Raw genomic sequence first — 24,878 nt, forward strand, 5'->3', positions numbered from 1 at the left:
CCTGGCTCATCCCTGCTCCTCTGGAAACAACACACGGCCCAGAACAGGTGAGAGAAGGTCCCCTGGCACTCTCCTGGGGGCGGAGCCTCCTCGACAGGGGAGTCTGCCCGCGCCGGAGCCTGCGCCTTTAACGCCCCGCCTCCCCCACCCTTGCGTGACGTCAGGGAACATCCGGCCAATGGGAGTGCGCCTTACTGGCAGGCGGTGCCGGCGGCCGCTGCCAAAGGGGAAGTGAGCTGGGGTTGAAGCGATGGCCCGGGTCTGGAGCCTGCGGCCACAGCCGCCGCCGCCACCAGCGACTTGGGAGCAGCTGCGGCCGCAGCCGGAGCGGGGGCCGGAGTCACGGCTGGAGTGGAGACGGCGCGTGTGAGTTGCCGAGAGTCGCCCGTACCGGAACACCTCAAACTCGGCGGGAGCGCTTCAGGTGGGCTGAGCCGCGGTCACCCCTCCTCACCGCGCCCCCAGGCCCAGACAGCAGGGCTGGGGTCTTCCCAGGCGCGGGACTGGCTCCTCTCAGGCCGAATCCTCCAGGCTGGGCTCTGGGTCTTCCTTGGCCTCTGACTCCCTTAAAACTCGGGACGGAGGCCGGAGGACGGTGATCTCGGACTCGGGTATTTTCTCTGTCAGGGTTGTAGTGGCTGGGAGCCCCCTCCTGCTGCCATCTGGGGAGAGACCAGCGCGTTCCCACCGTCTTGCTTTGCATCTGCCAGTGTGTTCCCATTCAAGAACCAAGTTTCTTGTTTTTCTCTTCATTGGAAATCCTGCCCCGGAAGTCCAAAACACCTATCTGTGTGTCCTTTCCAGCTCCTGGAGTACCTTTAGAAATATTGTCTGCTTACCAGGGTTCAGAATCTCTTATTCTTGACTTGACTTTTTATCCTGAGAGACAAAAGTTGCTCCGCTCCCCAATACCCTCTTAAGTAACTGGCACTCCATGCATAGGCCTTTACCCATTTGGATCACCAGCTCCCTGGCCGTCTCTATGTGACTTGCCCCATTCATCTGAGTTCCAGTTTCCTCTGGAGTCCAATCTCCAGCCCCTAGCGTATCTGGTCAGTCCCACCCCTGGGTGGGAGTGACCAGAGGGCTCTGGCCCAGGCTTCCTCACCCTGGAAGGCAGCTCCAAAGCAGGGAGAGAATTGGGTGTCGGGTACGAACCTGGCAGCTCAGGAGTGGGTGCTCCACTTACCCCACACAAGAAGATGAAAAAGCGCAAAGAGCTCAATGCATTGATCGGCTTGGCTGGGGACAGCCGTAGAAAGAAACCCAAGAAAGGCTCAGGCCACCGCCTGCTTCGCACGGAGCCTCCTGACTCAGACTCCGAGTCCAGCTCAGAAGAGGAAGAGGAATTTGGTGTAGCTGGAAATCGCTCTCGCTTTGTCAAGTGAGTAAAGTGCTGAGGCTGGGATGGGAAAAGGCATCTCCTTGCACCACCAAGGGGGCGAAGGAAAGGAGAGGAGAGGGGAGTTCTTAGGAAGAAAAAAGTGTATAGTCCCCGGAAGGCACAAGGAGGGAAAAATGTTAGGGAGAAGATGTGTTCAGGTTCTGAATGAAGTATAAGTTAGAGATCTGTCTCTAAGTGTACAAAGAGCTCTGAATCTAGGGTGGAAATGTGGACTTGGGGATTGTGCCAAGAGCCCGGTGAGAGTAGCAAAGAGGCTAAGAATAGGGACATAGGGAGAGAGAAAAATTTGAGAGACAAGGTCTTGTTAAATTTAGGAGACACAGGGACCTTAAGACTGCAGGGTTTTTTATTTGTTTGTTTGGGTTCCCCCCCCCCCACTGTTGATGGGTCTGAATCTGGTAATGGGGGATATGATGAAGGACATTCTGTAAAAACTATGAACCTTGAGAGAAATGGAGGGTGGGAGACAGAAAGAAAAGGCAGCTTTTTTCAAACCACTTTTAGTTGGTAACACCCTCCAGTACTGAGCACAAGTAAAAGTGTTATTCACTCAGTGGTGTCCGACTCTTTGTGACTCCATCGACTGTAGCGTGCCAGGCTCCTCTGTCCATAGGATTCTCCAGGGAAGAATATTGGAGCAGATTGCCATGCCCTCCTCTAGTAAACACAAAGACGTTGGGAATTGAGGGTTACAGTAGGAAGGGGGTGAAGGGAATCTTTAAAGTGCCCTTGGACTCTCTTAAGGAGCACATTAAAAGAGTATGCTGCTGAGAATGTGAAAGCAAGATCTAGGCTGAAGCTTAGGATGCTAAAAGAGATCAAATCCTTTGAGATTTGTTTGTTTGGAATGTCTTTGTCCTTTTATATTAAAGAGAGAGATTGGTTTCTAATGAGCTTTGCCAGGTGAAGTAATTCAGGGCAATCCTGGGCTTCAGCTATGAAGATCTGATGAAGTGGAATAGTTAACTGGAACAGTTACCCTGTTGGTTTAGTTTAGACCTTGAGTGCTGGTTGACATTTCATGTGAAATCTAACTCCTTCCTATGTTTCCTTCTGAACCAATCAACTGGAGTGTATGAGGTGTCCACTTTAACCTACTGTTCTAGTTTTTTTCATTCCATTTTCAATAAAGCTTACTCAAAAGTTTATAAAGTTTCAATAAAGTGAAACAAGGTCCTCTTGAATGACTATATATTTGAGAGAGAGAACTAGATAGATAAGTGAATTCAGTACAGTAATAAATGGCAGAGAAAACTCTGATCTTTACACTTCCCTAACCTGAGTCAGTTTCCAAAGACCTGAATTGATGATGATGGCAGTGAGCTGCAGTGCCCACAGGTGCTTCCTGTAACTCAGAAACTCCCTCATTTCATGAGAAGTTTGTCCCCAATAGATGAACTCTTCCTGGATCATATTATCTTGACATATTCAACCTGCTGTTCAGATTTAAGTGTGTTACCCTATGTTCCCTGGTAAATGGGTTGGTTATTCATTAGAGATGCTAATTGCATGCCCACACATGTGCTATTTGAAATCAAACCATATTCATAATCCCTTTCATACTCCTGGTTGAATTTGTTCTTATGATCAGGGGAGACTATTTACGATGCTGCAGGATCTGTTATCCCCTCTGTGCGTTTGTCATCCTTGCCGCCTGTGTCGTGGCCTGCGTTGGCCTGGTGTGGATGCAAGTCGCTCTGAAGGAGGATCTGGATTCCCTCAAGGAAAAGTTCCGAACTAGTAAGTGGTCACCTTTTCAAAATATAATTTTGGACTCTTTGCCAGGTTCTAGGACAAAGTGAACCACACTGAATTAAGATTTTTGCTCACTCTGATGAAGCAATTACATGTTCCTTTCAGCATTTTTTAAATTCTTTCTTAGCTATCGGCTTGAATGCAATGTTTATTTTTAAATGCACAAACAAAACACAGCGCTTATGCATCATTGAGACAAATAGCATCTGAAATAATGGCATTGCAGTCGGTGTTTATAGCATAGAAGGGAAGGGCCGAGATCCAGGATTCTAGAACCTTGGTTAATTTCCACCTGTTGCCACTTCATGTTTCCCAACTGTAAAGTGGCAGTAGCAACACTAGGCTGTTTCCTTCCTCTTCACAGGGCCATTTGAAAAAGAATGTGGGCGTGTCTATCAGACAATATCCTCCTTAAGAAAGACCTAGAGAAGCATAGTACTGAGCAGTAATAATAATACCCAGCGTGTATGGCGTGCTTACTGTGTGCTGAGTCACAAATAAATATTTGTCTCATGAGTCAGTGTCTCTTAAGAAACTTTTGAAGTTGAAGAGTTTTATATATTCTAAATTGTTAAACTTGTATTTTGTATCCAACGTCCTTTTTCTGAGAGATGTGCTTACATGGCAGCTTCAACCTATTTTAGCCTAAAGATCTTTAGCAACACTGAGATCTTTGGTTCTAGGTTACAAGGGTTAATTTTCTAAGCTAATAAAAATCTTAAAACAACAACAGCAAATTACAAAAAAAGGAAAGAAAGTTATACCCAAAAGATACTTTAGTCAGTCTTTGTTTTAACTAACAAATAATGCATAGCTATAATTACAACCTGAATTTTATTAAAAGTAATAAAATCAGTTTGTTTGCTTTTTTTAATTTCTAAGCTAAGGAACCAGTTTCAGGTTAATTACAAAATCACAAATACCCTAACTTTAGCAGTTTTAACATTCCAGCAAACTGACCACTAGGCTTTCTCAATAAAGAAATCTGTCCCTAGAACTAGAATTAGAGTTGTTTCCTTACTTCCTAGAAGTAAGCCCTAGGTGATCACAACACCCTAGCTTTCCTTCACCCCAGTTTCTCTTTGTTGCCTGCCGTTAGTTAAGTTCCAAACTTAACCTGCTGCTGCTGCTGCTAAGTCACTTCAGTCGTGTCCAACTCTGTGCGACCCCATAGAAGGCAGCCCACCAGGCTCCCCTGTCCCTGGGATTCTCCAGGCAAGAACACTGGAGTGGGTTGCCATTTCCTTCTCCAGTGCATGCAAGTGAAATAGACCTAACAATCTATCAGGCAACGAATATGTTTTGAGCACTTGTTAATACCAATTCCTGGAAATACTCTGTTCAGGAGATGCCAGGAGTTGTGCCCTGGACTGTGAGACCTGCTTTCTACCACTGAGCAGCATTCCCCTGGGACCCTGGCTATACTTGCCAGCCAGCTGAATGAAGCAGATTTGGAATTGTCAGTCCAGCTGCTCTGCGGGCTTTGGTTTGCTGCAATAGATATGCTAGCACCTATACTATCTAAAGCAGAACTTCTCAGAGAGAATAGACGTGCGGCCTGGGGCTCTATAAGTCAGTCTGTAGGCTGAACCTTAGTGGACTACTTGGTAAGAGGCTTTTTGGGAAAACCATTCTCTTAGCTAAATGACGTTAGTCTTGTTAAACTGACATAATCTTTCTGTGAATTATGTTGCTACTTTAAATATATTTCAATAAGTTTATTTCTTGTTTTTCAAGAGGATAGTAGAAATAAGACTACCTGCTGGTCTGGCTTAAATATCTTTTTAAAAAATTCAGAGCACCTTGTCATTTATTTCATTATCTTCCAAGACACTTGTGAGAAAAGGAGGCAGGATTGCTGAGATATCTGGAGCAGAAAGCAGAGCAGATAGGCTAGGTATTTTTTCCTTGAGGCCAACGAGTAATTTGATCCTTAAGCTAAAAGTGCTGTCTGGCCTTGAAACTCTTCACTCAGTTTTCTTTTTCTAGAACCAGGTACTCCAGAAGACCTCCTCAGTTATTCTAAGGAAGATTCTATTCCCAGCCATTCCACTCTTATCACTCAAAGCTAGACGGAGGGGAAAGAATTTGGAAGAGAAGGACAGTATTGATAAGTCAAACATGTCTGTTTCTGGTCATACAGAGTAGCAGTTTGGTCATTTCATGCAGAACTTAAAAATGGTCTTATGCTAATAAGGGTGCTAGGGTGTAAGCATCTGTGACAGCTGAAGTGTTCTAGGAAGAGTGCTCGTCCTTTCTAGCACTTTCCTTTCCAAACTTTCTAGAATCAGAAAGTTTGACTGTTGAATCCTGACTTACTTACTACAAGCTACGAAACACAGACAAGTCACTTATTCTTTCTGAGCCTACATTTTCCCATCCATAAAACATAAAGATAAATTTGTGCTACAAAAGCACCTTGGGCATTCCTGTGTCATAACATCTGTCACACTCTATAGTAATTCTGGGCTGATGCCTTGTTCCCCACCAGACTGAGAATTTCAGGTTCTTTTATATGTACCAGTGCCAGGTACATGGCTGGGCACATAGTAGGGGCTCAATTACAAGATGAGTAATTACATAAAAGTATCTTGTAAACTGTAAAGATGCACAAATATAAAATATTACTATTGGCATTATGTGTTGTATCTAAATGTGCAGAAATCTTCATTTCCTCTTCTTAAAGATCAGGAAAAGAGTTAACTAAGTTCTTTTGAGTCGGATTATACTAAATTTTAAATGAGTTGCTTCTATGTTGAAAGAACATGAGTTAGTAATCGTAAGTTTTTTTATTATTAATCGTAAGTTTGTTTACTGTATTTCATTCCGTGTATGTAATCAGAGTGCCTTTATTTGTCTTTTCTCTCCTAAAAATCCCCAAATCAGATAATGAATATAATCCCTTCTTGGCTCACACAGTCCTCAGGATTTAAACCGTTTGCAGAGCTTGTCAGATTTATATGTTTATTAGTTAATAATTTTAATCCAAGTTACTTACTTGTTTGTCTTACTTCCTTTTCTACTTAATGCATATAGATTGCAGGAAAGAGAGACTTTCCCAGCCTTAGAGTGTTTTACCGTGTGACAATGGCAGATATGTGTGGGATAAGCTTTTCTTTATAACCTAACTGAATTCAAAATTCAGTTGGGTGCTAAGTGCTACGTTAATTTAGACTGACTGGTAAAATATTCCTACTAAATGAGATGAATGTATTCCTAGAAACTGTGTAAATCAAATGTTACATTAAAAGCACTTAGCCAAGGCTACTATTTATAAAGAACTCCTTCACATATTTTTGAAAAGTGAATAAAAATGTCTAATTTCTTTTAATAATTCTAAATTTTCAGATAGTGGGTTTGTTTACAGTGAGGATACCACCACCACCCCCTGATTTTTGTGGGGACTTTTGTTTTATTTGTTGAGTTTTCCTTGTTTAACTTAATTAGGATAATATTAACTCCATTTTATACCCTATAATCATTTCACTGGACAAGCATTTAAATGCTTCCATGTACCTGGGACTGTGCTGGTCCCTGGGAATACGTGACTAAATCAGACCTGATCCCTGCCCTCAGGCAGCTCTCTTCAGTCTGATGGAGGAGACAGATAAGTAAATAATTACAGCACAGCATGTTCAGTGCTCAGTAGAGTTGGTAGTTGTAAAGAAGTACCAGTGGCCTCAGGTGGGGGCCAGCTATCTGTGCTGAATCTTGAAAGGAATCAACTAGGCTAAGGTGGAGGAAATGAAGGGGCAAAAGTCAGCTAGGCAGAGAGGCTAGGGTGTGCAGTCGCTGAGGCTTAAAGAGGTTGGTGTGTCAGGAAAATCAACTTAGCTGGAAAGTAGACCAAAGTGTAGCTAAGGTGATGAGATATATGGTTGAGAGGTAAGCAAAGGCCAGATTTATCCAGTCTTTAATACTTCCTGAGTGCCTGAAGTGTGCCGGGTGTATTCTCAATGCCAACCTACAGAAACAAAAAAAATTTGCGAACTTAAGATTTTAGTAAATAGTTTTATATCTGTCCCTTTATGCCAGTTTTTTATTTTAAAAAGAGCACATGATAACTAATCAAGCAGTCTGTGGCTTTGAAAGAAAGACATAGGTTTTATTCTGGAGGACCAGCCGTTATCAATATTTTATTTTCCATAAAAATAAAAAATACTGTAAAGAATGAAGAGAAAGCACTCTTTCAGGCCTCTGCCTTCAGGCTGGCAAATCTCTAAACCATCCAGAAGACGCTGTTTCTCAAAAGAAAGGCCAAATTCACCTAACATTTTTCTTTATCTTCTATCTCACTTTGAGCTTTTGGGTTGATTTAAGATTTAAGAAAGCACTGTTTGCGGTTTATGAAAAAGATTTAAAATCTTAGTTGTCAAAGCAGCACTTGAAAGGTAATAAGAACCTATCTTGCATTTGACCAATTTGAGGTAGAAAAAATAAATTTAATCATTTAGAGATATAACTTAGGCTGTCACCTTGAGCATTAATGGAGTAAAGCTTATAAATCTTTGCTGACCAATTAGAAAGTTTCTTAACTGAGCAGGTCAATACTTAACATTTATTTATCACTTATTGTACGCCTGGCCAGCTGTGTTTAGTGCTTTACAGCCTTCTTTCACTTAAAATATTTTCACAGGATGGTTAGAATTATCACTGTATTACACATGAAGAAAGTGAGCTCAAAGAATTTGAATAATTTGCTCAAGATCCAAGTTGCAATTCAAGTCTAACTGTTTCTGCTGATGTTGTTTGTTATCATTTTTAGCCACCTGGCTTTAAAAAAGTTGTACTGCCAGTAGTGAGATAGCCCCAGTTAAATAAGCTTTAGTGTTAAAGATACACATTTACAGAAATAAAAAGAACAGTGGAGTTGATAAATAAGATTTGTCATTATCCTCCCAGAATTAACTTTCATTAATCTGGCTTCTTTCCTGCTGTATGATCATTTTTTCATCTTGGAGCCATGAGGGAAATTTATGGCTATTTATGATTGTTCTTATGTTTACTTTTAGTGGAATCTAATCAGAAAAGCTCATTCCAAGAAATTCCCAAACTTAATGAAGAACTACTCAGCAAACAAAAACAACTTGAGAAGATTGAATCTGGACAGCTCGGGTTGAACAATGTCTGGATAAACATCACAGAAATGAATAAGCAGGTAGCAAAAGTGTGATTGTCTTTCTGTATAAGCTGTGAATATTTCATTTTGTCTGTCTAGTATGTATCAGTAAGTGTAGGGAACTCACTTCAGATTGTTTTACTTTTTGAAATGGTGCTTTGCATACTGTGATCCCAACACATTAAAGTCAGTTAAAATAGATAATAGTTATGCATTTACCAAATGGTTAAAATGTTAACCCTTTCTACAGAGGAGCAGAGATTTACCAAGTAGAGCAGCTTAGAAGGAGTTAGAAATTCATGAATCAGTTTTTCCTAAGGAGCAGAGTAGATATTAAATTTAACAATGTATTGTCTAACCACCCCCCCAGGAAAATTGGATAAATGGTTTTTATTAGATCATGAGAGCTTATTTTGCTTAATAGAATTTGAGTAATTTGCTCAAGATCACAGTAAGATACTGAGTTGCAATTCAAGTCTAACTCTTAAGAACTTACAGACAGCCTTGGGGTGTAATGCTGTTTGCCACACTGGAAACTTATCAGCAGCTAATGATAATTATTATTCTAGGTTAAATACCTTGACCAGGCAAGTAGGCTTAGAGCCAAAACTTTTCTAGTCCCTAAATTGGCCAGATCTCACATTGATGCCGAAAGAGGGACTGCCAGAGGAAAAGAGGGTATTCAGAGGATGTTGATGGAGCATCTTATGTGAATAAGGTATGGCAGCTGCAACTTGGTGGCTCTAGCCCTTGTTCTCAGTTTGTGTGCTTTAGTTAAGAAAGACAAGCATTGACTGAAAAGAAAACTCAAGTGCCAAGTAAATGGTCCCCGCACAAAGTCCTTAAAAATAGCTTTGTCATTCCTGTTGTGGCTAAGAGGATGTTCTGTTCTTCAGAGTGGAGTCACAAAGTTCAGAATCAGTCAGGGCAGAGAGCACTGTGCTAGAATAAAGTGCTTGCCAATGTTTTTGAAGCTACCCGCTCCTTTCAGCAGTAGTTTGGGAGTAGCACAGGCCAGCACTTGTGACCGGAGATCAATGGCCTAGGGCAGTGGCTTTTAGACTTTTGCCTGGAACCTACAGTAAGATATATTTTCCATAATTATGCAGTAAACACATACATGTGTGTGTGCACACACACATTCACACACTTGGTCACATCCAACTCTTTGTGACCCCATGGACTGTGGCCCACCAGGCTCCTCTGAAAATGGGATTTCCCTGGCAAGAATACTGAATGGGTTGCCATTTCCTTCTCCAGGGGATCTTCCTTACCCAGAGATTGAAACCTTGTCTCATATCTCCTGCATTGGCACTTGGATTCTTTACCACTAGCGCCACCTGGGCGTGACTGAAATAAAAGTTTCTGAAAACAATCACTTGTCTTAATATAATGCTGCCTTATGATATTTTATTTTTTATTTAGTTGTCTTTCATTTTTATAAATATCATGAAATAATTGATGGGTTAGAGCACCTACTATTGACTATCATTTAGCCTTGGACTCTTAGTAATAAGGAAAAAGCAGGGATTCACTCCTTTTTTTATAAGAAATATAGGATAGACTCTGGCCTTGCTTGTATTCACAGAACAAATGAGCAGTTTGGCCGGAGAGTACAAGTGAAAGTAAACCACCATGAAGCACTGAGAAATAATTAGCGTCTCTCTCTGGGGCAAACTGTGGGTTCTTTGGCAGTTCTGAGGCATCTAATTATACCAGAAGGTTGTCCATTGTGTTCTGAGCTTTGCTGCTCCTGCTGCTAAGTCGCTTCAGTCGTGTCCGACTCTGTGCGACCCCACAGACGGCAGCCCACCAGGCTCCGCCGTCCCTGGGATTCTCCAGGCAAGCACACTGGAGTCGGTTGCCATTTCCTTCTCCAATGCAGGAAAGTGAAAAGTGAAAGGGAAGTCACTCAGTCATATCCGACTCTTTGCGACCCCATAGACTGCCCCCCACCAGGCTCCTCCGTCCATGGGACTCTCCAGGCAAGAGTACTGGAGTGGGGTGCCATTGCCTTCTCCGTCTGAGCTTTGAGCACAGAAATAATGATGATGGCACGTAAGATAGTAACTGCCACCTATTAAATTCCTTCTTTATGCAGGTCTCTATTAGATGCACTTATGAGATATCCTGTTTTGCTTCTGTAGCTCTATGAAGTAGGAGGTGCTGTCTCCATTTTACAGATAAGAATACCAAGGCTCACTGAGGTTAAGAGGTTTACCCAAGGTCAACTGCTGTGTAGCAGTGCTAACAAAATATTCAAGTTGTAGAAACCTATTTTCTTTCCAATTTTCTATTCTACCTTCCATCTTTATAGCCTCTAAAGGATGCAGTTGTGCTTAGTAGATAAAGCTGAAAGAATGTGAAGTCAAGTCCATATCAGGGCTTATAATCAATGATGATCTGTTTTAGTAACTTTTTTACTTACTATTTAAAGAGCACTTAATTTTAACCCCAAAGCAGAAAAGCAACATTTCAGACTTTATAGTATAAAATGGTCTAATAAGCAAATGGTCTACAGTAGCTATTTTTAATTTCGCTAATGAAAAGTCATGTAATATCCATGAAAGTCATGACTCATCTTTTGGCTGGAATGTAGAGGCTTTTTTTCTTAGTGATTTGTATTTAATTCAACTTTTTAGACTCTTTGAATTGCATTGTGTGATGTTAGAGATAAGTTTTATAATGCTCAAATCCAACCTAACATTCTAGAATTCTTAGGTCTATCAGAGACCTAAGCAGCCTCTGATGTCAGTAATGGGAGAGTGTCCCTTGCCTTTCATTCTAGTTACACATACAGCTTTGCAGTAGTTTTCCACAGATGTGAGCATTAGTCCACCCAAGAGAGGAGTGCTGAAAAACAGAATCCAGCTTTGCGGTTTTTGGGACTGTAGTTGAATCCTGGTGACCAGTGTGTGATCCAGGTCATATAAGTGAGTATGAAGTCCTCTAAGTCCTCTAACACTTAGAGGAGTTGAATGGTCCTCTAAGAGAACACTTAGAGGAAAATGAATGGTCAGGTCTCCAGAGCATATTCTTTCTGTGAGTCAGCTGATAGCCCAGGCCTAGAGCACTTGGGGCATGGGGAGAAGTGGATAGCACCTCATCTTTCATTGCCTTGGCTTTCAGCTGTTCCTCTAGTTTTGGTGAAATGGTAGCTGCCAGTTAGCCACACTGGCCATTTGTGAGGCCATGACCATTGTCCAGATACTTGTGATCAGGATAGTTCAGTACCTGGAAGAGTAGCTCTACCCAGATCACTTCACCCAGAACACAGCTTGTTGTCTGTTTAAAATCTGGCCACTTGTCAATGAAAGGAGTTGTTCCCTCAGGTGGGAAAAAGGTAACCACACAATTGATACGGTATTTGGAATAATCATATCCTTGCTCGTCAAGACAGTATAGAGCCAGTTTTGTATGTGCTCTGGGGCATTGAATAAAACAGACGTGGAAGAGACCCCTTCCCAGTGCTTCAGGGTTGAGCATGTTAAGATAGTCTTGGAAGGCCCAGTGGAGGGCATGGGGAAAGGGCTAGCCAAGGAAATCTGTCACGCACCTCCCAAAGCTTTGTGATGTGTTTTTCCTATGTGTCTATTTCCTTCCCATCTTTTGTCTTTAAAATTTCACAAGTAATATGTGAACATATTCTTATATAAAATTTAATAGTAAGATACACATAAAACTCTTAAGAAAATTCTTCACTGCCATCTCTGTATGTGCCCCCATCATACACAGATACACACATTCCCTGTCCCCATAGTTGTTGTCAATAGTCTGGGCTACATTTTTACAGTTCACTTTATATGCATTTACAAAATCGTAATAACTTTTAATTGGAGACGGCAATGGCACCGCACTCCAGTACTCTTGCCTGGAAAATCCCATGGATGGAGGAGCCTGGTAGCTACAGTCCATGGGGTCACAAAGAGTCGGACACTTACTGAGCGACTTCACTTTCACTTTTCCCTTTCATGCATTGGAGAAGGAAATGGCAACCCACTCCAGTGTTCTTGCCTGGAGAATCCCAGGGACGGGGGAGCCTGGTGGGCTGCCATCTGTGGGGTCACACAGAGTCAGACACGACTGAGCGACTTCACTTTCACTTTTCCCTTTCATGCATTGGAGAAGGAAATGGCAACCCACTCCAGTGTTCTTGCCTGGAGAATCCCAGGGACGGGGGAGCCTGGTGGGCTGCCATCTGTGGGGTCACACAGAGTCAGACATGACTGAAGTGACTTAGCAGCAGCAGCAGCAATAGCTTTTAATATGAATTAGCTTATAGGTTTTTGTATACATGTGCACACGTATATGTGACTTTATAAATGGAGTCATTAGATATATATTCTACAGCTTTCTCTGTTTACTCAATATATCTATATCCTTAGTAATAGACATTTAGATTGTCTTCTAGTGTTTTGCTGTTACAAATAAGAAACCAGTGAAAAGTCTTAAGCATACATCTTATGCTTGTGAGCATAATCTTTTTTTAAATTTACGTTTTCTTCCAGTTTTATTGACCTATAATTAACACTAAGCACTGTATAAGTTGAAGGTGTACCGCATAATGATTTGATTTACATCATAAAATAATTATCACAGTATGTTTACTGAGCATCCATCATCTCATACAGATACAAAATTAAAGGAGTAGGAAAAAATATTTCTCCTTGTGATGAGAACTCTTAGGATTTACCATTTTAACAACTTTCATGTATAACATACAGCAGTGTTAATTATCTTCATTATGTTGTACATGACATCTCTAGTACTTATTTATCTTATGACAAGAGGTTTTTATCTTTTGACGATCTTCCTCCAAATTTCCCTCCCCTCCCCACTACCACCACCATCTCCACCCCCCCCCCTTATGGTAACCAACCACAAATTTGGTCTCTTTTTGTGACTTTGTTTTTGAAGTATAATTGACCTGTAACACTGTTAGTTTCTGTTACACAACAAATGATGTGATATTTATTTTCATTTCAAAGTGATCACCAGTGTTACTTTTGTCACCATACAAAGATATTACATAGTTATTGACTGCCTTCCCCAGGCTGCCCATTTCATGCCTGTAACTCATTTATTGTGCAACTAGAAGTTTGTACCTCTTTATCTCCCTCACTTAGTTCTTTCCTTCCCCCACACCCCTCCCCTCTGGCAGACACCTATTTGTCCTCTGTATCTGTTTCTGTTTTGTTATGTTTGTTTATTTGTTCTTTAGATTCCACATATAAGTGATTTCCTACAATGTCTTCTCTGATGTATTTCACATAGCATAATGTCCTTTGGGTTCATCTGTATTGTCACAAATGAGAAGATTTTATTCTTTTCTATGGCTGAGTAATATTCCTTTGTATGTATATGTGTGTGTGCATATAGTACACACCACAACTTCTTAACCCATTCATCTGTGATGGGCGCTTAGGTTGCTTGTATATCTTTTCTGTTGTAAATAATGCTACAGTGAACATAGAGGTGCATATTCTTATTTTTTTTTTTCTTTTTGGTGCGGACTGATTTAATTTTTTCAAAAATTAATTTCCTGACTTAAAGCAGGAACTTTTATTAAAGCTAAAGCCATTTCACGCATAGTCATTTTTTAATCATTTTATACAGTGATTTGAAACTTATTAGGGTACTCTGGCTGCTTTTATCACTTTTATTTTTGATAGTGCGTCTCAACTTTATGTTTGCTTAAGAACTGTTTAAGGGAGTATTTGAAACATACATCTTTTCTAATGTTTTCATTTTCATCAGATAAGTACCCAGGAATGAAACTGCTGGATGATAATGGTAGTTCTGTTTTTTATTTTTTGAGGAATCTCCATACTGCACCAGTTTACATTCCCATTAGCACTACAGGAAGGTTCCCTTTTCTCCACATCTTCTCCAATACTTGTTATCTGTTGTTTTTTTTGACAGTAGCCATTCTGACAGGTGTGAGGCAATATATCATGTAGTTTTCATTTGCTTTTTCCCTGATGATCAGTGATGTTACATCTTTTCATGTGCCTGTCTTCAGTGGAAAAAAATCTGTTCAGATCTTCTGCCCATTTTTTAATCGGGTTTTTTTTAGGTGTTGAATTGTACGAGCTCTTTGTATATTTTGGGTATTGATTCCTTGTCAGATATATTGTTTGCGGATAACTTCTCCCATTCAGTAGAATCCCTTTTCATTTGGTTGGTAGTTTCCCTCACTGTGTAAAAGCATTTTAGTTTGATGAAGTCCCGTTTGTTTTTGCTTTTGTTTCTCTTGCCTAAGGAGATAGATTCAAAAAAATTTTACTAAGACCAGTGTCAAAGAGCTTACTGCCTGTGTTTTCTTGTAGAAGTTTTACGGTTTCAGATCTTTTTTGTGCATGGTGTGAGAGAGTAGTCCAGTTCAATTCTTTTGCATGTAGCTGTCTAGTTTTCCCAACACCATTTGTCAAAGAGGCTATCTTTTCCCCACTGTATAGTCTTGCAGTATTTTTCTGTAGATTAATTGCCCCGATAAGTGTGGGTTCATTTCTAGGCTCTCTGGTCTGTTCCACTAATTTATGTGTCTGTTTTTGTACCAGTAGTCCCATACTGTTTGATTACTGTAGCTTTATAGTATAGTTTGAAATCAGGGAACATGATGCCTGTAGTTTTGTTCTTTCCCAAGAATGTTTTGACTTTTTGAGGTCTTTTGTGTTTCCATATAAAATTATTTGTTCTAATTCTGTGAAAAATGCCATTGGTATTTTGATACAGATTGGATTGAATCTATAGATTGCCTTGGGTAGTATGGTCATTTTAACAATGATTGATTTTTTTCCCAATCCATGAACACAATGTATGTTTCCATCTGTTTATGTCATTTTCTGTTTCTTTTATTAGTGTCTGATAGTTTTCCAAGTACAGGTCCTTTACCTCCTTAGATTTATTCCTAGGTATTTTCTTCTTTTTGATTAAGCAAGTAACCTCTAGGATAGATATTTCTAGAAATGAAGTTGCTGGATTAAAGGGTATAAACATTTCAAGTTGTGACGGATACTGCTAGATAACCATCTAACAAGTGTCTCCAATTCACATTTCCATTAACAATGCATGAGAATACCTGTTTCCTTATTGCTTTTCAGACGTCAATATTATTCATACCTTTTTAAAGGCATGGTTAAAACCTCCTTGATGTAATTGCTGCTCTTAAGAGTTTGTGGTTTGCTGCAAGTATCTCTCTGGGGCTGAGGTTTCTCACTCATTTTATTTTTAAATGGATAAAGTTGGAATGTTGATGATTTGTCTGAATATTTTGAAACACAGAGAATTCCATGTTTAAGTGCTTATTAAATTTCATTATTAAAGAGCTAACATTTATTTGGTATTTTGTTTGTATCAGTTACTATGCTAAGAGTTCTAGTTATCTCATTTAATCCTCATAGCCTGTATTAGTTATCTGTTGCTGTGTTACATTTGTCTCAAAACTTGATGACTTAAAACAACACACATTTATCATCTCACAGTTTTTCTGGGTCAGAAATTTGGAAGCAGCTTAGTTGAGTTGCTCTGGCAAGGATCTAAGGTTGCAGCTAAAATATAGTATCAAGGCTGCATCATCTGAAGGCTTGACTGGGACTGAAGGATCCTCAGTCACAGGGCTGTTGGCAAGAGTTCTCAGTTTGTCCCATCATGCCTTCTCCATGGGGCTGTTTGGGTGCTCTTACAACATGGCAGCTGGCTTGTCCAGAGCAAGTGGTCTAAGAGAGAACAAAAAGACTTACTGCTTTCTTATGACCTAGTTTCCAAAGTTGCCCATTGTCACGTGCACTTTATTCCGTGGACCAAAAATGAGTCATGAGTGCAGGCCACACTCAAGGGGAAGGGAATTAGTGTCCACCTCTTGGAGGGAGGACCATCAAAGAATTTTTGGACATATTTTAAAACCATCACACATCCCTATGAGATGGTTGTTGTTATACCATACTCCCAGTGAGGAAAATAAGTTCACACTTATGTAATTTTATCTCTGCTTCCTATCCTCCTCCCTCTGCTCTGCTCAGACTCGCCTTCTCAGTGTCCATCTCAGCCACAGAGTGTTCATTCTTAGCCATTCATTCATTTGGTAGATACTTATTGAAGGCCTATCTTTGTGCCAGGTGTGTTATGGAAAATAAAAAAGAGGTGGTCCTTGATGACATGGAGCTTACAGTCTAGTGGAGGAGAGAAATCTTAATTTAAAATCACACACGTAAAGAAATCATTGTTACTTTGAGAAATGCTGTGAAGGAAGAGTATTCTTGTTGTTGCTTCCTACTTACTCACTGATGCCACACTCACCCTTCTAACCTAGAAAGGAAAGCTGATTAATTCTATATATAAAACTCTTACTTCTCTGGCAGAGTCTGATTGAGTCCTGCTTCACTGAAGCTTGTCCCTTTCAGCCCACAGTGATAGTCTTTTCTCAGACTTTATTTGGTATCACATTTAGTACTTGTTTCTTTAATGGTACCTTCATCTCCATCCCTCTCCCCTACCTCTGCCTCTCCATCCTCCCCTGTCTTCCCCTCCCCTCTCCCTCTCCTTTTCTCACTCATTTTTCGCTCCTGCCCCTAGGCCTTCTTTCTGTCCTCCAAATATGCCAAGCTCTTCCCCACACCGGGACCTAGCAGTTCCCTCTGGCTGAAATGTACTTTTGATCTGGCTGGTTAATTCCTTATTATTTGTATCTCATCTTATATTTCATCTTCTAATAGAGGCCTTCTCTGATAGTCCAGTATGAAGTAGCTACCCAGTCATTCATCAAGTCACCTTATTTTAATTTTCCTCTAATGCATCCTACTATCTAAATATTTTTCTTATATGAAATTCTGTGTCTCTTTGCACTAAAATGTAAACACCAATGATCACTGACATCTGTGTTGTTCACCACTGGAATAAAATAGGGCTCGATAAATATTTGTTGCAGGAATGAATGAATGAGAAGGCTTCCCTGGTGACTCAGTGGTGAAGAATCCACCTGCTAATGCAGAAAGCACAGGAGATCCAGGTTTGATCCCTGGGTCAGGAAGATCCCCTGGAGTAGGAAATGGCAACCTACTCCAGTATTCTTGCCTGGAAAAATCCCATGGATGGAGGAGCCTGGCAGGCTGCAGTCCATGGGGTCACAAATAGTTGGACATGACTGTAACTCAGGACGCATGAATGAATGAGAGAATGAATGAAAGCAAAATGGTCTGACACCCCTGAACATATCCCTCCTAAAAGGAAAGAGGGAGAAAAGTTCCAGGGCTCCCCACTGCACTCCCTTGTTCAGAACATGCTGCTGCTCACTGCAGGAGCTCTCTTTAAATACTTTACATAGTAGTTGTTATTATCTAATACTTTTTTTCTTTGTTCTTCTATCACCTTTCTACCAGGATGTAAGCTCCATGAGAGCAAAACCTCATGGTCTTGTTTGCTACTTTCTCCGCAGTGTTGGGCACAGAGAATGTGCCAGATATGTGTTGAAGAAAAGAATAAGGGGTCAGGTTTACGCCTACCACAGGGTTAGGCATGTCACAAGTGCCCAGAACCTTCCTTGATTACTCTGTGAGGCCACTCTGAATATAATTGCTATTGATAGGTCTGTGTCCTCATCCTCGAATTTGGGACAGGAAAGCAGTGTGGAACTGCATCTTCAGCTACATTGCAGTTGTTGGAGTATGATCTCTGCAACCTGAAATGGCATATTACACAGGTTCCCCCAGTTCTCATTCAAGAGAGGAGTCCAGCTATTTAGAATTTTATCCCTAAATCACAGAAGGGAAGATACATTTTATTTTGATTCAATTCCTATTTTAATACATTCAGTCTATCAGTCAGCCAGCAAGTTAGTGGGTATTTATTGAGCCCCTTCAGGGTCCAAAGTAGTGCTTTGGTTGAGCAATTGAGTCTGAAATATTAATCACATTGTTAAACCAAAACTAAATCCCCAAGTAGTTGAAAGTGCCATTCAAGTTGTCAGGTTCAGTTCCTGTCGACTATATTTTGTGATGATGGGTTTTTACTTTATGTTCCCACTTGGGTAGGAACAAAAGTTCAGTAAGTAACTGAGGTGGTATTTTTTATCAAAATGAAATCTTTCAGAGGTCCTTGATCATTAGCTTTCTTCCTGTACAGTTGTTTAAGGGTTGTATTATAATCACTGCATCTTTTGGGTAATTTAAGATTTTTGGATCTTGTAGCTGCCAAGAGTCGGGTAAAGAATAATACCTGCCTTTCCCTCTTTGGCCTGGCCAGGAGAGAAGGGGTATTATTGCTGCCTTCCACACCTCAGGTCTGTCCAAGGTACTCCACAGAGTTCCTCTGTTCCTGTGAGCTGACGGGGCGGAATGTCTGGATTGCAGAATCACGTGGCGTCCAAAGGTGCCTTGACAATCCTCATCAACTGCAGTGTGTGTGAAGCGATCATTTGTTCTACAGATTCTGTTTTCACTGTTTATTACTCACTTCCTTTCAGATTTCTCTGCTGACTTCTGCAGTAAACCACCTCAAAGCCAATGTCAAGTCAGCTGCAGACTTAATTAGCCTGCCTGCCACTGTAGAGGGACTTCAGAAGGTAAGTGCTGTGTATAGATACTGAAATTAACCAACTGTAATTCTACCTTCTTGCAAATTTCCTTTGAAAGGCTGGTATTTGAAATCAGCTACTCGAAGAAGACAGTAGCAGAGTTCAAGACATCTCTATTTTGGTGTGGTTAGTTGGGCTTTTGATTTGCAACAGGTGACTTTAACTATGGTTTATATGTATTCACACCATTTTATTTGGCTTTCCAAATCCCAGGAGTGCTTTGCTGGGACTCTTATGTTAACGTGTGTGGGTTTGCTTTTCATTACTTGCCTTTTCAGTTCATCAGCCACAGTGTCTTTATGAAAGTAGAGCAGTTGTACATGAGAGTTGCCCTAAATTGCTCTTATTTTCCATAATTGAGAAAGAGAGGTGTTTTTGGTGTCTGTGTTTTTATTGGTTTTGGTTTAAAAAAAAAGATTTAGAGAAGTACAAATAAAATTCCGGGATATGATAAATGTTGACAAAGATGTGGTGCAAAGAAAACTTTCGAACACTCCTGCTGAGAGTATAAATTGGTAAAAAAGCATTTTAGAAAACAGTATATTTTATTTTATAAAGGTGAAGGGGCACACCCTCTAAGCAAGTCACTCTTCAGTATGTATGCTAGACTCTAGGCCCTAGGCAAACAGTACTTTAGAATTTCTGTTTACTTGATCCCTAGGATTCAGGCCGAGAGCAAGAGGCAGTGACCAACCAAATGAAGAATATGTGAGGATCTCTAGACCTGGGTGGGGAGAATGGGTTGGGAATGGAAGGAAAAGAGGGCACACAAGCGAAATGAGGCCCTAGGGCAGGAAATGAAAGAAGAGATTCTGGAGCAGAGAACCCCAGACAATGGTATCAAATCTAGAATCTTTGACTTTTAAAAGTCAACATGTGATGAGTTTGATTTAATTATGTACCAGGCTCCTGTTTTTGTTGCTGTTGATACTGTTTAGTCTCTAAGTTATATCTGACTCTTTTGCAACCCCATGGACTGTAGCCCACCAGGCTGCTCTGTCCATGGGATTTCCCAGGCAAGAATACTGGAATGGGTTGCCATTTTCTTCTCTAGGGGATCTTTCCGACCCAGGGATCGAACCTGTGTCTCCTGCGTTGGCAGGTGGATTCTTTACCACTGAGCCACCAGGGGAGCCCCACACCACCCTCTATAAATGTATAAATCGTTTGCAGCAAGGAATGAGAAATTCCTAAGCCAGAAACGAAACTTTTACAGCCACAACACTGTGTGTGCACAGTCTCTATAGTCTGCTATTTGTCCAATATGGTCATCTGCTTACAACTTTAAAAAAAAAAATTAGGGACCAGATGAGACCAGATTCTTTTTGCCATTGTTCCAAAGGCCAAGTGGGGAAAAAGTAAGCCTCTGTAGCCTTCAATACAGAAGCAATTCTGGCAGTCTCGCATTCGAAGAGGAAATTGATTTATTCTCACATTCATTAATTCAATAAATATTTGTGGGGCTTCCTCCAGTATGTGCCAGGCACTTTGCAGTTGGTGAGAATACTAGGTTCAGGGTTTTACTGTGGAGTTCACCTGGTGCTGTCAGCTGCTTCCTTAAAAAAAAAATCTTAAACAAGAGCTTACTATCTTTTTGCATCCTGATGGGCTCATACATCCAGTCAGTGAGGATTCTCTAACAGTGGATGTCTTTGAATGCTTGTAGCTTCTGTAACAACAGAGCTTGTATAGGTAACATCCCTGCTTAGAGACTTCTGCCCAGCATGTTGTCTCCTTGCAATCCTGTGCATTTATAATGTCAGGCACTACTTTTATTACAAGTGGCTCAGTTTTGAAGTGGTAGGTCTTCTCAAAAACATAACTTCAATGTATCTCCTGTAATTTTTTTTTTTTTAATGTTGAAAATGACATTTCTTTTTCTCTTGGATTCCTGACTGGCTATCGGTATAATAAAAATACCCTTGGTTAAAAATACTAATGGGACACTATAAAATTGTCAGTATATCTTAATGAAAGGCCAAAACCTACCAAATTAGTAACACTCTTTGGTATGATCCCTTAGAACAAGCTGTTTTTAAAAAGACAGTTTCTGAATTACATTCCTAAGTCCCCAATCCACTTGGGCTCCTTACACATAATGAAAGCAAATAAGCTACTACCCGTATCAAACTCTACTCAGTAGTTACTGATGGGATTCTAAAGCAGAAGAAAACATGCTGTCAAATGAAATTTTCCCTTCATCTCTGCGATGTTGGGTTTCCCAAAGCCAGAAATAGCTCCACCTATTTTTACTCAGAAGTCATCATTTTCTCCTGAGAGTGGCAATCTACCGTGTTACCTCTGGTCATCTGCCTGCAGGGCTTGATAGAGACAGTTTGTGGGAGAACTTTACCTACGAGTCCCAGGTTTATAAACTAGTGCTTTTTTTTTTTTTTTTTAGGAAAGCTCTGGCTTTCCTCTATGAAAATTGTGTGTGTGTGTAGTTTCTGGTTAATTGTGTCAGCACAAGCTACATGGAATTCATAGTTGGAAGATATTTGAAATAATCCTCCATTAGGTCAGTGTTTAATGTAAAATCACAGTGGTACACCACTGCACTCCCACTAGAGTGGCTAACAAAGAACAGACTGAGGATAGTAGTATTGATGAGGAGATGGAATAAACAAGTTAAGAATACATACCATATGATCAGACATTCACTCCTGAGTATTGTGATAACAAGAAGGCATATGATGAAGGGAAATGAAAACATATGCCCACATGAAGACTTGTATGTGTATGTTCATAGCAGCTTTATTTGTAATAATCAAATGTTGAAAACAACCTAAGTGGCCATCAACAGGTCAGGAGATAAACTGTGATGTATCCATACAGTGGAATGCTACTCAACAACATGCTGAGTAGCTACAGCGTATATAAATCCCAGAATAATTATACTGTGTGAAAGAAGCCATACCAGAACAACAACAAAAAAACTACATGCTCACTCACTGTTCTATTTATATAAAATTCTAGCAAATGCAAACTGACATATATAGATAAATAGATAGGTAGTGATAGAAAGTGGATCAGTGGTTGCCTGGCAGTGGGGAGGAGTGAATTACAAAGGGGTGTGAGGAAACTTGGCGGTGATTGATGTTTATTATCTTGATTGCAGTAATGGTTTCACAGATGTGTGTGTGCATGTGTGTCAAAATGTTAGCAAGTTATACATTTTAAATATGTTCAATTTATTGTTTATCGGTTGTGTCTTAATAAAGCTATTAAAAATTTCAAAAAGGGAAAAACGCGACCCTACTCCATGTTTCTATTCAGAGTGTAGCTTCCATTGGCAACACTTTAAATAGTGTCCATCTTGCTGTTGAAGCAATACAGAAGACTGTGGATGAACACAAGAAAACCATGGAGCTGCTACAGAGTGACATGGTAAGGAAATCTACAAATGCTACGGAAAGTCAGCACACTCCCGCCTGCCCTTTTCTGTATTATCGTGTGATACTAACTTTCCACTTACCTAAACAGACCACACTAGGCACCTTTTTAAAATAGACAATAGACAGTGTTTATTGATTTTTCTACAATCTGTAAACTAAGTTAGATAGGAAAAGCCGAGTTTTTTGCAAATGTGGTGAAGGAGGTACAGCACTAAGATACCATTCTCAGAGTGGAATGTGTCAGAAATAAAATGGAAAAGAAGGAAAGAGGGTGAGGAAGTGTCTTATTTATCGCTACATTAGCAAATCACCCTAAAACTTAGTGGCTTAAAACAACACTGGATTATTTCTCACTCTTCTGTGGATCAGGAGTTGGGGCAGGGCTCTTAGACTGTGGAATGATTAGAGGTCAAGCAAAGAGGAGCTCCAGAGGGTGAAAGGCCAGCTTGGGTGTTCCAGCTTTAGCCAGTCTCCCAGTCAGATTACAGCTGCATGGATGACCTCAGCCTACAGCATGTGAAGCAGGATGCTGCCCCGCCCCGTCTGAGCCCAGTCAACCCACAGAATCATGAGAAATAGTAAACTACTGTTTTAAGCCACCAAGTTTGGAGATGATTTTTTATGCAGCAACAGATAACCGAGACAAAGGCAAAACCCCTGCAGTGTTCAGGAATTGCTTTCAAATTTCTCTTAATGCTGTACCAATGTAAGCTGTCTCAGTCCTTCAGAAGCTTTAATTTATCTCCTAATGGATACTCAGCTCCACAAAAGGTTTATGAAGGATGAAAAAGGATGGCACAGCCCTCACTGTCCTGCCAGAGAGAAGAGTTATCCATACGTGAAATCAGGATGGTTCAAGGCACACAAAAATTCCCTAGCTTCTCCACCAATTTCTAGATCTCCCCTGCATGTTGTTTTCAAGCTTTGGAGTTTCAAGTTTAAACTGAGCAGTTTGTACCAAGGAGACCTGGACTATGTTAGAGCTCTATAAAGGAGGGTTTTTCATTTTCTTTGGAACAAGTACTCGTCATTTTCATTTAGTGGGGCTGACCCAGAAGAAAAAGCCTTGATCTGGGTGTCCACACACCCTGGATTCTAATTCTAGCTCTACCCTGTAACTGTGTGATCCATAATAATAAAGACTTCTCTAACCCAACAGCTTTATTATTATTATTATTATCATTATTTTAATAGCTTGAGCATTTTCTCAGAGTAATTATTTTCTAAAATACTTTTTCCTAACTCAAAAATTCATACTTTATAGAACCATGGGATTTTTTTTTCTCCTCCTCTCCTTTTCTTTATTTTACCATTTGATTATTATAGAAGCAGAGTTGACAATGTCTAGGATTTCAGATTTCAAGGAAAACAATTTATTTTGGCCAGTTGCATACTCTTATCATTAAATTTGCATCTTTTAAACTTCCATGGTTGACAGTGGTAATCCTACTACTGAATAAGCCATACAGACATTTTCTGTTAGAGGGAAAAGTATAGATAAACATGTCATAGTTCAGTCTCTTCAGAAAGAGTCTTGAGCACTGGGAATGGGATGAGAAAGAAAGGGTAACCTTCAAACATAACTCTTGGCATGTGCTGTACAAACTGAAAAGTTAATGATGTGCATGCTTGATTATGTTGCTCAGTGCCCAAAGCCAGTGGTTCCATGACTGGCTGTTCTTTGAATGTACAGATCTCTTTAGTCCTGGGAAAATGGTGACACTAACCAGGTTCAGACCAAGTTGGTCCTGGGAGATATAGTGGTTCTGTAGTTTCTCTGAGAATAAAGGGAACTGGGAGAGAAGACCTAGTTGTTAGGGAGTTCATTCTTAGTTTCTCATTCTGAGGCTAAGAAACAGGACCTTAGTTCCCTGACGTAGTCTGGGTGCTGCTGGTCCAGTCCAGGCTTTAGGCCAGGCCTCCCCAGAAGTACCAGGTGCCCTCAGGCCTAGCACAGGACTGGTCACACTAAGGCTTTCAGGAAATAATTGTTGATTAATCTGTGAATGCCCCTGTGAGAAGCTGGAATGTTGCAGGGCCATCCCTGATGAATAAGTAGATGTAGTTATTATTAGTACTCATTGCCTATACCAACCTCTGTTCCTGTTAACAGAATCAGCACACCTTGAAGGAGAGCAATGGAAGCAACCAGATCATTCCATCACCTTCTGCTATATCTGAACTTGACAATAAAACCCACAGTGAGAATTTGAAACAGGTACTTTTGATTCTGTTTAACTCCCTTGTGACCACACTATAATCTGAAGGTGACCTTCGTAGTGTGGGCTCCATGTTGTGGTCCCTCAGCAGGCATCTCTTGCACACATTTGCCTGCCTGAGAGCTAAGCAGAGAGAGGATACGTGTGACTCTGTCAGGGATCCAACATGCTGCCTGTCTCCTCCTCGGCACACTGCATTTTTTTCCCCTACATGTCCATCAGTGGAGTAAATTCCTTTTTACATCTTGAAAGTCATAGAGTGATCAGATTATCCTGAAACTGTTTTTGAAAAATAGCAGTCTGGACAAATTAAAGATGGGTGAATAGTAGATTAAAATGATAGCTGTTTTGAGTCACAATTCAGAACAGTAGAAAGCATATCCTTGAAAATGAAGAGTTTCTAAAGACTGAAGAC

General features: G+C 40.6%; 1 protein-coding gene across 1 annotated transcript in view; it reads left to right on the forward strand.

Annotated features, from left to right (window-relative positions):
- Positions 1–213: 213 nt before the first annotated feature.
- The window catches only part of EFCAB14 (EF-hand calcium binding domain 14), a 35,593-nt gene continuing 10,928 nt past the window's right edge, over positions 214–24,878 (forward strand). Inside the window, exons 1-7 of the mRNA XM_005894233.3 lie at positions 214–424; positions 628–1,384; positions 2,997–3,145; positions 8,173–8,318; positions 18,739–18,837; positions 22,126–22,236; positions 24,358–24,462. Coding sequence (XP_005894295.2) covers positions 1,203–1,384; positions 2,997–3,145; positions 8,173–8,318; positions 18,739–18,837; positions 22,126–22,236; positions 24,358–24,462 — 792 coding nt within the window. The 5' untranslated portion in view covers positions 214–424; positions 628–1,202. The remainder of the gene's footprint in view (positions 425–627; positions 1,385–2,996; positions 3,146–8,172; positions 8,319–18,738; positions 18,838–22,125; positions 22,237–24,357; positions 24,463–24,878) is intronic.

This window comes from Bos mutus, chromosome 3 (genome assembly GCF_027580195.1).
Source record: "Bos mutus isolate GX-2022 chromosome 3, NWIPB_WYAK_1.1, whole genome shotgun sequence".
NCBI classification, from domain to species: domain Eukaryota; kingdom Metazoa; phylum Chordata; class Mammalia; order Artiodactyla; family Bovidae; genus Bos; species Bos mutus.